This window comes from Natrix helvetica, assembly GCF_964273705.1.
Source record: "Natrix helvetica genome assembly, chromosome: 4".
Classification (NCBI taxonomy): domain Eukaryota; kingdom Metazoa; phylum Chordata; class Lepidosauria; order Squamata; family Natricidae; genus Natrix; species Natrix helvetica.
The window spans coordinates 839101-851170 of NC_138550.1; the positions used below are offsets into that span (position 1 = coordinate 839101).

General features: G+C 51.5%; 2 protein-coding genes across 7 annotated transcripts in view; both read left to right on the forward strand.

Annotated features, from left to right (window-relative positions):
• NUP98 (nucleoporin 98 and 96 precursor) overlaps positions 1-1481 on the forward strand; it is a 39581-nt gene extending 38100 nt beyond the window's left edge. For all 6 annotated transcript variants that reach the window (XM_081953148.1, XM_081953151.1, XM_081953152.1 and 3 more), the window contains exon 33: positions 352-1481. In XM_081953148.1, coding sequence (XP_081809274.1) covers positions 352-569 — 218 coding nt within the window. In that variant the 3' untranslated portion in view covers positions 570-1481. The remainder of the gene's footprint in view (positions 1-351) is intronic.
• A 1256-nt stretch (positions 1482-2737) lies between these two features.
• Positions 2738-12070, forward strand: CHRNA10 (cholinergic receptor nicotinic alpha 10 subunit; the record flags this gene model as incomplete). Its single annotated transcript, XM_081952362.1, has 8 exons — positions 2738-2906; positions 3095-3292; positions 3579-3732; positions 4503-4558; positions 6651-6796; positions 8199-8353; positions 9279-9811; positions 11532-12070. The coding sequence occupies 8 exons, from the start codon at positions 2738-2740 to the stop codon at positions 12068-12070; spliced, it is 1950 nt and encodes a 649-aa protein (XP_081808488.1).

The following is a 12070-nucleotide window of genomic DNA, read 5'->3' on the forward strand; positions in this document are numbered from 1 at the left end:
ACAGAGAGAAAAGAAATAACAAATAGGTGATGGACAGGTGTGGGAGAGAGAGGTCACATATAGATATAGACCAGACAGAAGTTGGATGGATGGATGGATGGATGGGCAGACAGGCAGAGCCCTCCCTCCCTTCTGGCTGCTCCCCCTCCTCTTGGCCTCTGGGTCCTCCTTCCTTCCCTCTCCTCCTGGGCAATGAGCCAGGCTCCCCGGGTCTAAGCCCCCAGCTCTTCCGCTGAGCCTCCTCTCTCCACGGAGCCTCCTGCCTGTGACCCGTTAGCAGGCGGGTAGAAAGCCACGAGGCCTTCCCTGTCTCTGGACTGACCGGCTGCCCCATCCTTTCTCTCCCCCCAGAAATGGCCAAGCGCAACGCAGACATCCTCCGTGTGGTGCTGAGCTTGCAGCATCCTCCGGACTCGGCCTCCGGCGCCACCCCCGACGTGCAGAGGGTCCCCCTGCGCCTGTTGGCCCCCCACATCAGCCGGCTGCCCATGCCAGAAGACTACGCGCTGGAGGAACTCCGCGGGCTGACCCAGTCCTACCTGCGGGAACTGATGGTGGTGGCCCAGTGATTAAGCCGCCCTGCCTGCGAGTTGGGGGTCCCTGTCTGCCGCACCATCGGGCACCCCTTTGGACCCAGTGGGGGGTACAGGACGCAGCCTGCCTTCCTGCTTTGGGGGGGGGGGGGAGCATAGCTACCGCCATCTAGCTTGCAAGGGAAGGAGGGGAGCAGGAAGCTGAAGGCCGGGCTCTGTGGTGGGACCCCCGTGAGCCCTCCCTCCCCTCCCCTCCCAGCTGCTTTGTGGTCTCAATAAAGTCTGCTGCCGCAGAACCCCGCAGTGCTGACCCTTCCCCACTGGCCTGGCTTTTGACAGGCCAAAGAAAAGGGCTGCAGCAGCGGCTGAGACCCTTCCTCCACTCGCTTGAGGGGGGGGCTGCTAGAAATCATTGTGTGTAAATAGCGCCTGATTCAGCTGGGCTCTGCCTGGAGACTTGGTCAGGGAGGGGGGGAGCGAGACAGCCCCGGAGGGAGGGCTTCATGATTGCCCCCTAGCCATCAGTTGGCCCAAGCAGGGAAGCCGGGGTCTGGGGCCCTTGCTTTGGCTGGAGAGGCCCCCTTGGGAGACCCTCCCCCCAGCAAGGGGGTCTCTCCCTCTTGAGGCAGTCAGAAGCCTGCCCCTCCGTCCACTCGTGGGGAGGGCTCTGTGCCTTCACCAGGCGCCCAGGGGGGCGGCTTAACCTTTTGCACAACCTCGGCCGGGGTCTTGCAGGGAGACGCACGGCGGGGGCTGCAGCTGGATCGGGGGGGGGCGTGTGCATGTGTGCTTGACTGCGTGTCTTGGGGGGGTGCCAGAAAAGTCGTTAACGCATGAAGATTATGTAAAGGTTTTTATTAAAAGTATAAATAAATGATCCAAATTATTTTCTTGTCTGTTTTTCTGGAAATACTTTCTACAAAAAAAATAAAATGTTTATAGCATTTTTCTGATTGTCTCTTTCTTTCTTCCTTCTGTATCTTCCATTGGTTTTTTGGGGGGTGGGATTTTCAGCATCCCACCAATAACCAGAGGCAGGGGCCAAGCGTTGCAGTTCGTTTTAAGGTAAACAATTCAAGTACAAAATTGCAATGCAAAGGAAAAAATGGGGGAGGGGGCGTCAACAGGGAAAGTTTAAAGCCCCCCACTCAAAATAATATAGGAAAACATTACTTCCAATTCTCTTCAATATGGGTGCAGTTGTAGGATAAAATATTCTTGTTTTAGTTTTAGTAAAAAGAAAACTTGCATATCAATAACAGTATATTACAGTCTCTTAATCAAAAAAACCCCACATAAATGCATCATAATATCAATTACACAAATGCAAATATGACTAAATATTGTTATAATCAAATGATGTTGTCCATTAAATCCTGTCGAGTCTGTGGGCCTGGTGGTCCCTCCCCCTCTTCCAATCCTGGGCTCCTTCCTTGAGTATAATCAAATCTCTCTAATAAGAGAATATTTTTACCTACTTAACCATACACCCCTTAACCTATTCATCTTCTTGGTTCACTGTCATGAACAGTATTATTGTTAGAGTCGCCTGTGGCAAGACGGCAGCAAATAGATTCAATAAAGAGACCCTTTGTATACGTTGGCAATAAGATATTCATCCTTAGGACAAAATCAGTTCTTCCATCTGTGAAAACAAAATTCTTTTTTGCCCATTTCAAATCTCCCAAAAGTTCAAGAGCATAAAGACCAAATATTTGGACCAACACTGCCACACCTGGAAACGCAGGAACTTTTCTACCATTGTTGGGGATTTGTTTATAACTTCAGTATTTCTTTAATATGATCCATTCAAAACTGGTTTACTTCTCTTTAATCAGGAGCGGCTGGTCCGGTGGGATGCACCCCTTCCGACCAAATGCAGGGATCCTGGAATTAAATGAGTTCCTCCTAAATACGGAATCCTTGCTACGATAAATGTATTCGAGAACTCCGTGGCTCTTTCTACTTCCCTTTGGCATTTTGCTAGAGATTTTCTTTTTAATTCTATTTTTCTTCACTTGCTCGCAACCTCTTCCGCTCCCTTTCTCCGTCTCCGGCATCTCTCCTTGTTGGGTGGAGTTCTGTTTCCAGCTGGCTGAGGTAAGGAGAACCCATCGGGGGGCCTGGCAGGCGACCTGCAGCCCTTGGAGAAACTCCTCCTCCCTTCTGCCCTCGGAGCGGCAAGGCAGCTCATGTATCTGCAAATGCCTCGCCAGCCTCCAGGTGAGGAGACCTACAATGTCCCGGGAGGTTTGGAGGGGCCGCCTCCTCCCTCCAGCCGCCTCTTGGGGGCCATGATGAACATGTCACAGGCTCCGGAGGTTCGCACCTTCCTGCTTCTTGGGATTGCCCTGGGATTCTTCGGGATGCCAGGTAAGGCGCCCCCCCGCCTCTCCCCCCCCCCCGGGGATTTGAAGGCGCCTGCAGGGTGTGTGTGCTTGACGAAAGAGGGATTGTGCGAAGAGGTGGCTTTATCCCTCCGCACCCCAATCCTTGCGGGTCTCTGGAAGGGCGTTCTGGCTCATTGGGGTCCCTGAGACCCAACCTCTCTGGACTTCCAGATCCTGGCAGAACAAGAATAACAGAGCTGGAGGGGTCTTTGTCCGTCCCTCAAGGATGGCAGCTGGGACCCCCCAGTGCAGCGCCTCTGCCTTTGCCTCTTGGCGTCTCCATGGCAAGGTGGCTGGTCCAGGCGGCCTTTGGGAAAGGCCATCGGCTGAGTTGCAATTCAATCGAGCAGGCGAGGATAAGCAGGGCCAGTAATTGGAATTGGTGTGTCTTGATCTGTAAGCGAACCTTACAAGATGTCACCAGAAGCCCCCGAACAGCGGAAACAGGACACCTGTCATTAAACTTTCAAACCAAGGGATGGCTCTGCATTTGGCAGATTGGACCAAGGAGGAGGTGGGTGCCGGAGGCAGAGAGGGAAGGGGTCAGGCAGCACCAGGGAGGCTGTGGTGAAGAGCAGTGGACTCTGGGTTCAAATCTGGCTCCTCTTGAGGGGGCTCCTGAAGACCCCCTATGCCCTTGGTGTGGCCTCAACAGGTCGATGTGTTCTCCCACCATCCGTGCCTGCAGAATGGTCTAATAACGAAGGATCCAAGCTCAAGAACGAAACAGCTGAGCTGCAAGAGCCACGAAGAGCTCCTTTCTCCATGCTTGCTTCTTCTTTGATCTTTCGCTGGTCTTATGGGTCCAGGTATCCTCATGGACAACCAATTAAATAGGAGCCAGCTGTGTGTCTGCTGCAGCTGCCAAGGAAGCCAGTGCAGCCCCAGCCTTCATCAACCGAGGGACGGCGTCAGGATCCAGAGGGGTGAAAGTGTTGCTCTGCCCTGCACCACTGGGGCCCCTCTTGGAATCCCACGTCCAGTTCTAGCCCCCACGGTCCTAAAAAGAATGCAGAGAAGAGCCACCATCAGTGGGCTGGAGGCAAAATAGTTGTGATGGACGGTGGAGGGAAATAGCCGTATCAAGCTTATCGGAGAAAAGGACCGGGGGGGGGGGGACATGATAGCAGCATTCCAATATTTGAGGGACTGCCCCAAAGAAGAAGAGGGGCTCAATCTATTCTCCAAAGCCCCTGAAGGCAGGAGAAGAAGAAGCAACGGGTGGGAACTCATCAAGGAGAGAAGCAGCATCCTGGAACTAAGGAGGGATTTCCTGATGGAGCAACCCATCCGTTGATAGAGAACCGGCCTCCGGAGGTTGTGGCTGTTCCAGCAGTGGAGTTTCAAGAAAAGTTTGGACAATCATTTGTCCGGGATGATATAAGGTCTCCTGCCTTGAGCAGAGGGTTGGACTAGAGGACCTCCAGGGTCACTTCCAAGCCTAGGATTCTATGAGCCCCTGCACCTGGTTTAGCCTCAAAGCATCCTTCTCTTTCGGGCAGGAGACGGAGGGGAGAAATAGCTTCTGGTGCTCCTAAACCTAAGTCCAAGGGAGAGCTCTTCTCTGCATTCTTTTTAGGACCGTGGGGGCTAGAGCCTTGCAACACTGCAAAGGGCGCCACGGTGAATTTCCATGTAAGCATTAATCCATCCAGAGCCCTCCTTTCATGCGAGGTCAGTTCGGTTTAATTAGAGTGAGCGCTGGCCCAGGGCCAAGGATCCGAGTCCCGTGAAGAAGAGAGAAGCTGAGCAGATGGCCAGCTGCTGGCACCTGTGCCTGGACCCAAATCCACCTACGCTCAGAGAATGGACTTACCTGGGAGGGGTGAGGCTGGCCAGCAAGTGACCTTCTCCAAACCTACCTTCCACTCACCCCCGGTCTACTCCCAAAGGTTTCTCCAACCCCAAATCAATGCGAAAAGTAGGAACTGCTGCGTCAACAGAGGGACGGAATCAAGATCACGTGAAGGGTTAATGATGCTTTACAAGGCCCTGGTAAGGCCACACATGGAATATTTGCATCCAGTTTTGGTCACCACGATATAAAAAAGATGTGGAGACTCTGGGAAGAGTCCCGAGAAGAGCAACAAAGAGGATTAGGGGACTGGAGGCTAAAACATATATGAAGAACAAAGAAAAAAAGAAAATTAAAACATATAAAGAACAGTTGCAGGAAATGGGTACATCTAGTTTGATGAAAAGAAGAACTAAGGGTGACAAGATAGCTGTAAGCCGCCCAGAGGTATCCTATGGTAAGATGGGTAGCTGATAGACAGATAGATAGCTAGATAGATAGATTGATAGATAGATTGATAGATAGATAGATAGATAGACAGACAGACAGACAAGTGTGCAGCAGCTGCCAAAAAAGCCAACACAGTTCTAGGCTGCATCAACAGAGGGAGAGAATCAAGATCACGTGTAAAAGAAGGGAAATGTGTTGCAAAGATGTGAACTTTGCATAAACACAATAAAAAGTTTTTTTTTTTAAAGAATCAAGATCACGTGAAGGGTTAATACCACTTTATAAGGCCTTGGAAAGGCCACACTTGGAATACGGCATCCAGTTTTGGTCACCACGATGTAGAAAAGATGTGGAGACTCTGGAAAGAGTGCAGAGAAGAGCAACAAAGAGGATTAGGGGACTGGAGGCTAAAACATATGAAGAACGGTTGCAGGAACTGGGTATGTCTAGTTTAATGAAAAGAAGGACTAGGGGAGACATGATAGCAGTCTTCCAATATCTCAGGGGTTGCCACAAAGAAGAGGGAGTCAAGCTATTCTCCAAGGCACCTGAGGGCAGAACAAAAAGCAATGGGTGGAAACTAATCAAGGAGAGAAGCAACTTAGAACTGAGGAGAAACTTCCTAACAGAGAGGACAATTAACCAGTGGAACAGAAGTTGCCTCCAGAAGTTGTGAATGCCCCAACACTGGAATTCTTTAAGAAGATGTTGGATAGCTATTTGTCTGAAACGGTATAGGGTTTCCTGCCTAGGCGGCGGGTTGGACTAGAAGACCTCCAAGGTCCCTTCCAACTCTGCTATCGTAATGTATAGATAGATAGATAGATAGATAGATGGATGGATGGATGGATGGATGGATGGATGGATGGATGGATGGAGATGATAGAGATAGAGATAGAGATAGAGATAGAGATAGAGATAGAGATAGAGATAGAGATAGAGATAGAGATAGAGGGGAGATCCATCTATTCTCCAAAGCACCAGAAGGCAGGACAAGAAAACAACGGATGGAACTAACCAACCTGGAGAAATTTCCCGGCAGAAAGGACAATTAACCAGTAGAACGAGCACTGGAGGTTTTCAAAAGCAGACTGGACAACCAAGTGATCAGGATGGTGTAAGATGGTCTCCTGCCTTGAGTAAGGGGTGGGACTAGAAGACCTCCAAGGCCCCTCCAACTCTGTTATTCTTAATAACCATTGAAATTCCAGAAGCATCAGAAGACCCATCCTTTCTCCGACAGCTCCTCTGTCGTCATCTCTCAAGCCTCCCAACTTACTCAACATCTAAACCCTGGTGCACTTCACAAGCTAACACCTTCATAAGGGGAGACCAGCCGTAAACCATGGATACAGAGAGGGAGGGGTGCTGTTCTCTTTTGAGGGAGGTTGGGAGAAGGGACCAGGAAGCCCCCTCTTGCCCCTCTTGGGCTTCCCTTGCCCCTTTCTGCCTGGTTCTCCTACCTGGACCTTTTCTCAACAGGCTGCTCAGGAGCTCCGGGCAAGGTGGCCTACCAGCTGCTGCACCAGCTCTTTGCCAATTACTCCAGTGCTTTGCGGCCAGCAGAGGACACAGAGCGAGCACTCAACGTCACCCTTCAGGTCACCCTCTCTCAGATCATAGACATGGTAAGGGCAAAGGTGTCAGGGTTCCAGATAGCATCCAAAAGTAAATCAGAGTCCCAGGCAAAGGATTCCTCAAAGTTCCAATTGATGAAGAGAGCCACGTTGGCACATCTAGGGAAACCCGAATCTGAAATCTTCCCAGTTTCCCCCACCCAGGTGAAAGTTGAAGATCTTTCCCCCCACACCCAAAAGTCCATCCCATGGTCCCATCTCCCACTGCCACGCTGGCAGCTTCCACCCATCCAGTTCCGGTCAGGTGCAGAGACAAAGGATGACCTTGGCTTTCTAAGAAGAATGTTGTTATGGCTGCATATCATCTAACATATCATCTCCGTACAATCCTCCCTCCCATTTTCCCACATTAGAAAAAGGATAGTAGAATAATAGAAAGTGTCTGAGATCCAAAAGAAAAGATGGCTGCAGGCCTGCAGAAGGGTTGGGTGGAATGCCCCATTTCAAGATTGGTGAGAATCGGGGATACTGTAGTCCTTGACTCACGTCCATCCTTGCATCCCAGATTTCTGTTGCTAAGCGAGGCAGCTGTTAAGGGAGTTTTGCCCCATTGTATGACCTTTCTTGCCACCTTGTTAAGTGAATCACAGCAGTTGTTAAGTTAGTAACCTGGTTGTTAAGTGAATCTGGCTTTCCCATTGACTTTGCTTGTCAGAAGGTCACCAAACGGCATTAACACCAAACCTCAACTTTTTACTTGAAAATTTAAAGGTACAAAAATACCCCACCCCCAAAAAAGGGGCATAGAAGGGGATCACATCCCCCAACCCATCATAAATATGAGCCAGTTGCCAAGCCTCCAAATTGTGACCACGTGACCAGAAAAGGGGGGGGGGGCTGCTGCAACAGTCGTGTGAAAAACGGCCATAAGTCATTTTTTCCCCTGCCCCTGTAACTTTGAATGGTCACTAAATGAACTATTTTAATTCAAGGACCACCTGTAGAAGACCCTCGGTGTTATCTCTCCATATTCTTCTGGGTCTGCCTTGTGTTCTTTGATTTCTTTCCCCTTTTTCTTTAGGCCTTATACCAGGGGTCCCCAAACTTGGCAACTTTAAGACTTGTGGACTTCAACTCCCAGAATTCTACAGCCAGCTTAAAGCTGCCAGGATTGAAGACCTCTGAGCTAAGTGGAGAGATTGCAGAGGAAGGGATTACAAGAGAGAAAATTATACTGGCTGTAGAATTCTGGGAGTTGAAGTCCACAAGTCTTAAAGCTGCCAAGTTTGAAAACCTCTGCCTTATATGCTATGGAATCCCAAGACTATCCTTATTCTACGGTATTCTTCTGCAGGTCTTGGTCCCTCTCAGAGCGACCTGCCACATCCCAGGACCTGCCCCCTTTCTCGGGGGGGGGGGGGAGGCAGCCTTTAATTTTTCCCTTTTGTCCCAGGATGAGAGGAACCAAGTCTTGACCGCTTACCTGTGGATCCGGCAGGTGTGGGTGGATGCTTACCTAAGCTGGGACAAGGAAGACTACGGTGGCATTGACAGCATCCAGATCCCCAGCAGCTATGTGTGGAGACCTGACATTGTCCTTTACAACAAGTAGGTGACGGAGGACGGGGGGGGGGAGCAGAGGTGCAGGAGGGGATTCCCTATGGAGGAGGAGGAGGAGGAGGAGGAGGAGGAGAAATGGCCCTGGAGAAGGACAAGGAAGAGCGGTGTGGAGGGCGGCATCCGAGGCTGGGCGGGGGGGGGGGTTCCCCCTGAGCCTTGGGGTCCTCTGATGCAGACTGGGCAGAAGGAGGCCCATGGTTTTCACCGGACAGAAGGTGTGATACAGAATCATACTTTTATTTTGGTACCAAGATATAAATAAGTTTGAAAAGCTAACCAAGGGCCAAGATTAAAATCTTACAAGAGCAGTTTTTAGAGGTAAGGGATGGTCGCCTTCAACCCTTTGCCCTTCCCTTAATAATGCATGCGTAACAGATGATATTGATTGGTTATTTCGATTTCAGGCCCCCTAAACCCTAACGCTTGTTATGTTCAATAGCTGAATGTCACATCACCTGTTTTCCACCCCAGGTCACGGGTATCTTGCAAAGAGTGCCAGCTACGTGGGTTTGGGGGGGGGGGTTCTTATAAGCAGCTATTCTTGTTCCTAATATCCTGGCTAGTGATTTTAAGGTGCTAACTTCTGTCTCACTGTTAATGTGCAGCCCCCCCCCCTCCTATTGCAGAGCAGAATAAAATAACAAACAGTTTTGTCTGAGGCAGCTCCCCTGTGACCCCCCCTTCCTCAGTGAGAGAGACAGGAAAGGAGCAAAGCTCTTAATTGCCAAGGCAAAGAAACGAAGACAAGGGAAAATATTGTATCAGCATTCATATTCCTCAGTCTCCTGTCCATTCCATCCACACCTGGGCCCTGCCTCCTCTGATCCCCAGGGCCTCATCTATGCATCCATTCCATCACATGATCCTTCAGTCTCTGCCCCCCCCGACCCCTGCCCTCTTCTTGCCTCCCAAGTGCCGATGAGCAGTTCACCAGCTCCATGGAGACCAACGTGGTGATCCGCTGCGACGGGCGGATCAGGTGGGACTCGCCGGCCATCACCAAGAGCTCCTGCAAGGTGGACGTCTCCTATTTCCCCTTTGATGGGCAGCAGTGCCCCCTGACCTTTGGCTCCTGGACCTACAACGGCAACCAGATCGACCTGCTCAGCATGCAGGAGACGGGAGACCTGACGGACTTCGTGGAGAACGTGGAGTGGGAAGTTCTGGGGATGCCGGCCAAGAGGAACGTCATCACGTACGGCTGCTGCTCGGAACCCTATCCAGACGTCACCTACACGCTGCTGCTGAGGCGGAGGGCCTCCTTCTACGTCTTCAACCTTCTGCTGCCCTGCATCATGATCTCCTTCCTGGCCCCCCTGGGCTTCTACCTTCCGGCAGACTCAGGCGAGAAGGTGTCCCTGGGGGTGACCGTTCTCCTGGCCCTCACCGTCTTCCAACTGCTGGTGGCTGAAAGCATGCCGCCCTCCGAGAACGTGCCCCTGATTGGTGAGTAGAGAGCCAAGGTCCCAGTGGTAGATCCTGCCACCGTCCCGTTCCCACACAGAGAAACAGGTTGGCCTGGATGTCTAGGGAGATCCACACCATGGTTGACCCAAAAGGGCTTTTCCAAAAAGGCTAGGCTTTCATTATGTCCAACCTCATGAGAAGAAGGACTACAGTGATATGATACCGGTGTTCCAATATCTCAGGGGTTGCCCCAAAGAAGAAGGGGTCAACCTGCTCTCCAAAGCCCCCAAAGGCAGGACAAGAAGCAACAGATGGAAACTAATCCAGGAGAGAAGCAACCTGGAGCTAAGGAGAAGCTTCCTGATAGAACAATTGAACAGTGAAACAGAAGCTGTGAATGATCCAACACTGGAAGTTTTAAAAAACAGATTGGACACCCATTTGACTGAAATGGTGTAGGGCTTCCTGCCTGAGCAGGGGGTTGGATTGGAAGACCTCCAAGGTCCCTTCCGACTGTTATTCTGTTAAGGCCACCGGACTTTCTTGGGTTTTATTCCTTGAAAATGGTTCACTTCTCATCCAAGAAGCTTCTAACAGTTGGAACCTAAGAAGCTTCTTGGATCAGAAGCAAAACATTTTCACAGAGAAAGCCAAGACAGTCCAATTGCCTTTTGGGGAGGCACCTTTGGGACAACCGTGACCTGGGAATAGAATGGACCCCACCAAGGATGGCTCAGGAGCCTCTAGTAGGACCACAAATGGAGACCGTCTGTCCTGCCCTGGGGGCCAATTGCCTGGATAGGCTGAGGGTTCCTTTGGGCCCATGGCAGCAGCCATGGGGAGTGGGCCCTTGCCATCTGGGGTGCAGCAATGGTGGGGATAGCCTTCACCTTTCATGGCGCCACCACAGGTCCTTTTATACACTGTGCTCCAAAACACCAAGTCAGCGAACACAACTCCACTTGAATGCAGAATAGGAGAGTTGCAAGGGATCTTGGCGGTCTTCAATCCCCTGCCCGAAGCAGGAGAGCCTACTACGCCATTGCAGACAAGTGGCTGTCCAGTCTCTCCTTAAAAGCCTTCAGAGATGAAGCACCCACAACCTCTGGAGAGAAGCCCTTCCACCGATTAATTGTTCTTGCTGCTAGGAAGTCTGTAGAGATTCTCAGCCATCCAGGTGATGCTTGCCCCAAAGGTGCCTGCCTCTTGAAAAAGCACCTTTGGGAGAACCGTCACCTGGATGGCTGAGAATCTCTACAGACTTTCAGCTCTACAATTTGGGGTGAAGACCCTTGGAATGGGGTGGGAGAAGGAATGGATTTCCAGAGGGGGAAAAATGGCAGACTACAGGAACCATTTGCATCACTCAGGGGACCTCCAGGTAGCCTCAAGGACCCTCCAAAAGGATGCCAATGACCAGCTGTCTGCAAGGAGAATAAATCCTTCCCTTCCCCACTATCCTGTCAGAGCTGAAGAAGCTTCCTGGGTGAGAAGAGAAACGTCTTCAAAAGAAAAAAACAAGAAAAGTCCACAATTGCCTCCTGAAAAAGCACCTTTGGGTCCCCGTTGGGAGGTTTCTCCTCAATTCCAGGTTGCTTGTCTCCTGGATGGGTTTCCCCCCCATTGCTCCTAGTCCTGCCTTTGAGGGAGAATGATTTGCCCCCCTCCTCTTTGGGAAAGCCCCTGGAATATTGGAAGATGGTCTGATGTCCTTCTTTCCACTCATTCATTTCCTTCCTTCCTTTCCCTCCACCTCCAGGGAAATACTACATCGCCACCATGACGATGATCACGGCCTCCACCGCCTTGACCATCTTCATCATGAACATCCACCACTGTGGCCCCGGGGCCCGTCCCGTCCCCCCGTGGGCCCGCAAGTTTATTCTGCGGTACATGGCGCGCATCTTCTTCGTCTACGAAGTTGGGGACAGCTGCAAGAGCGCCCCACAAGAGCCGGACCCACTCCCCCAAGTCCAGAGGGCCAGCGGAGAGGAATCCAGGGGGGGAGGAGGGCCCCCTCCTTGGGAGGCCCCACTGTTCCCAGGGCCTGGACCCCTCCCCAAGGAGGCGGAGCCTGAGGAACAGCCCCCTTGCCCCCGAAAGGCGTGCTGGTGCCACCAGGAGAGTATCCTTTGGAACGTGGACTACATCGCCAACTGCTTCCGAGAGCAGAAGGCCGCCTCCAGACGGACGGGGGAATGGAAGAAGGTGGCCAAGGTGATGGACCGTTTCTTCATGTGGACCTTCTTTGCTATGGTGGCCACCATGAGTGCCCTGGTCATGGGCCAAGCTGTGTGA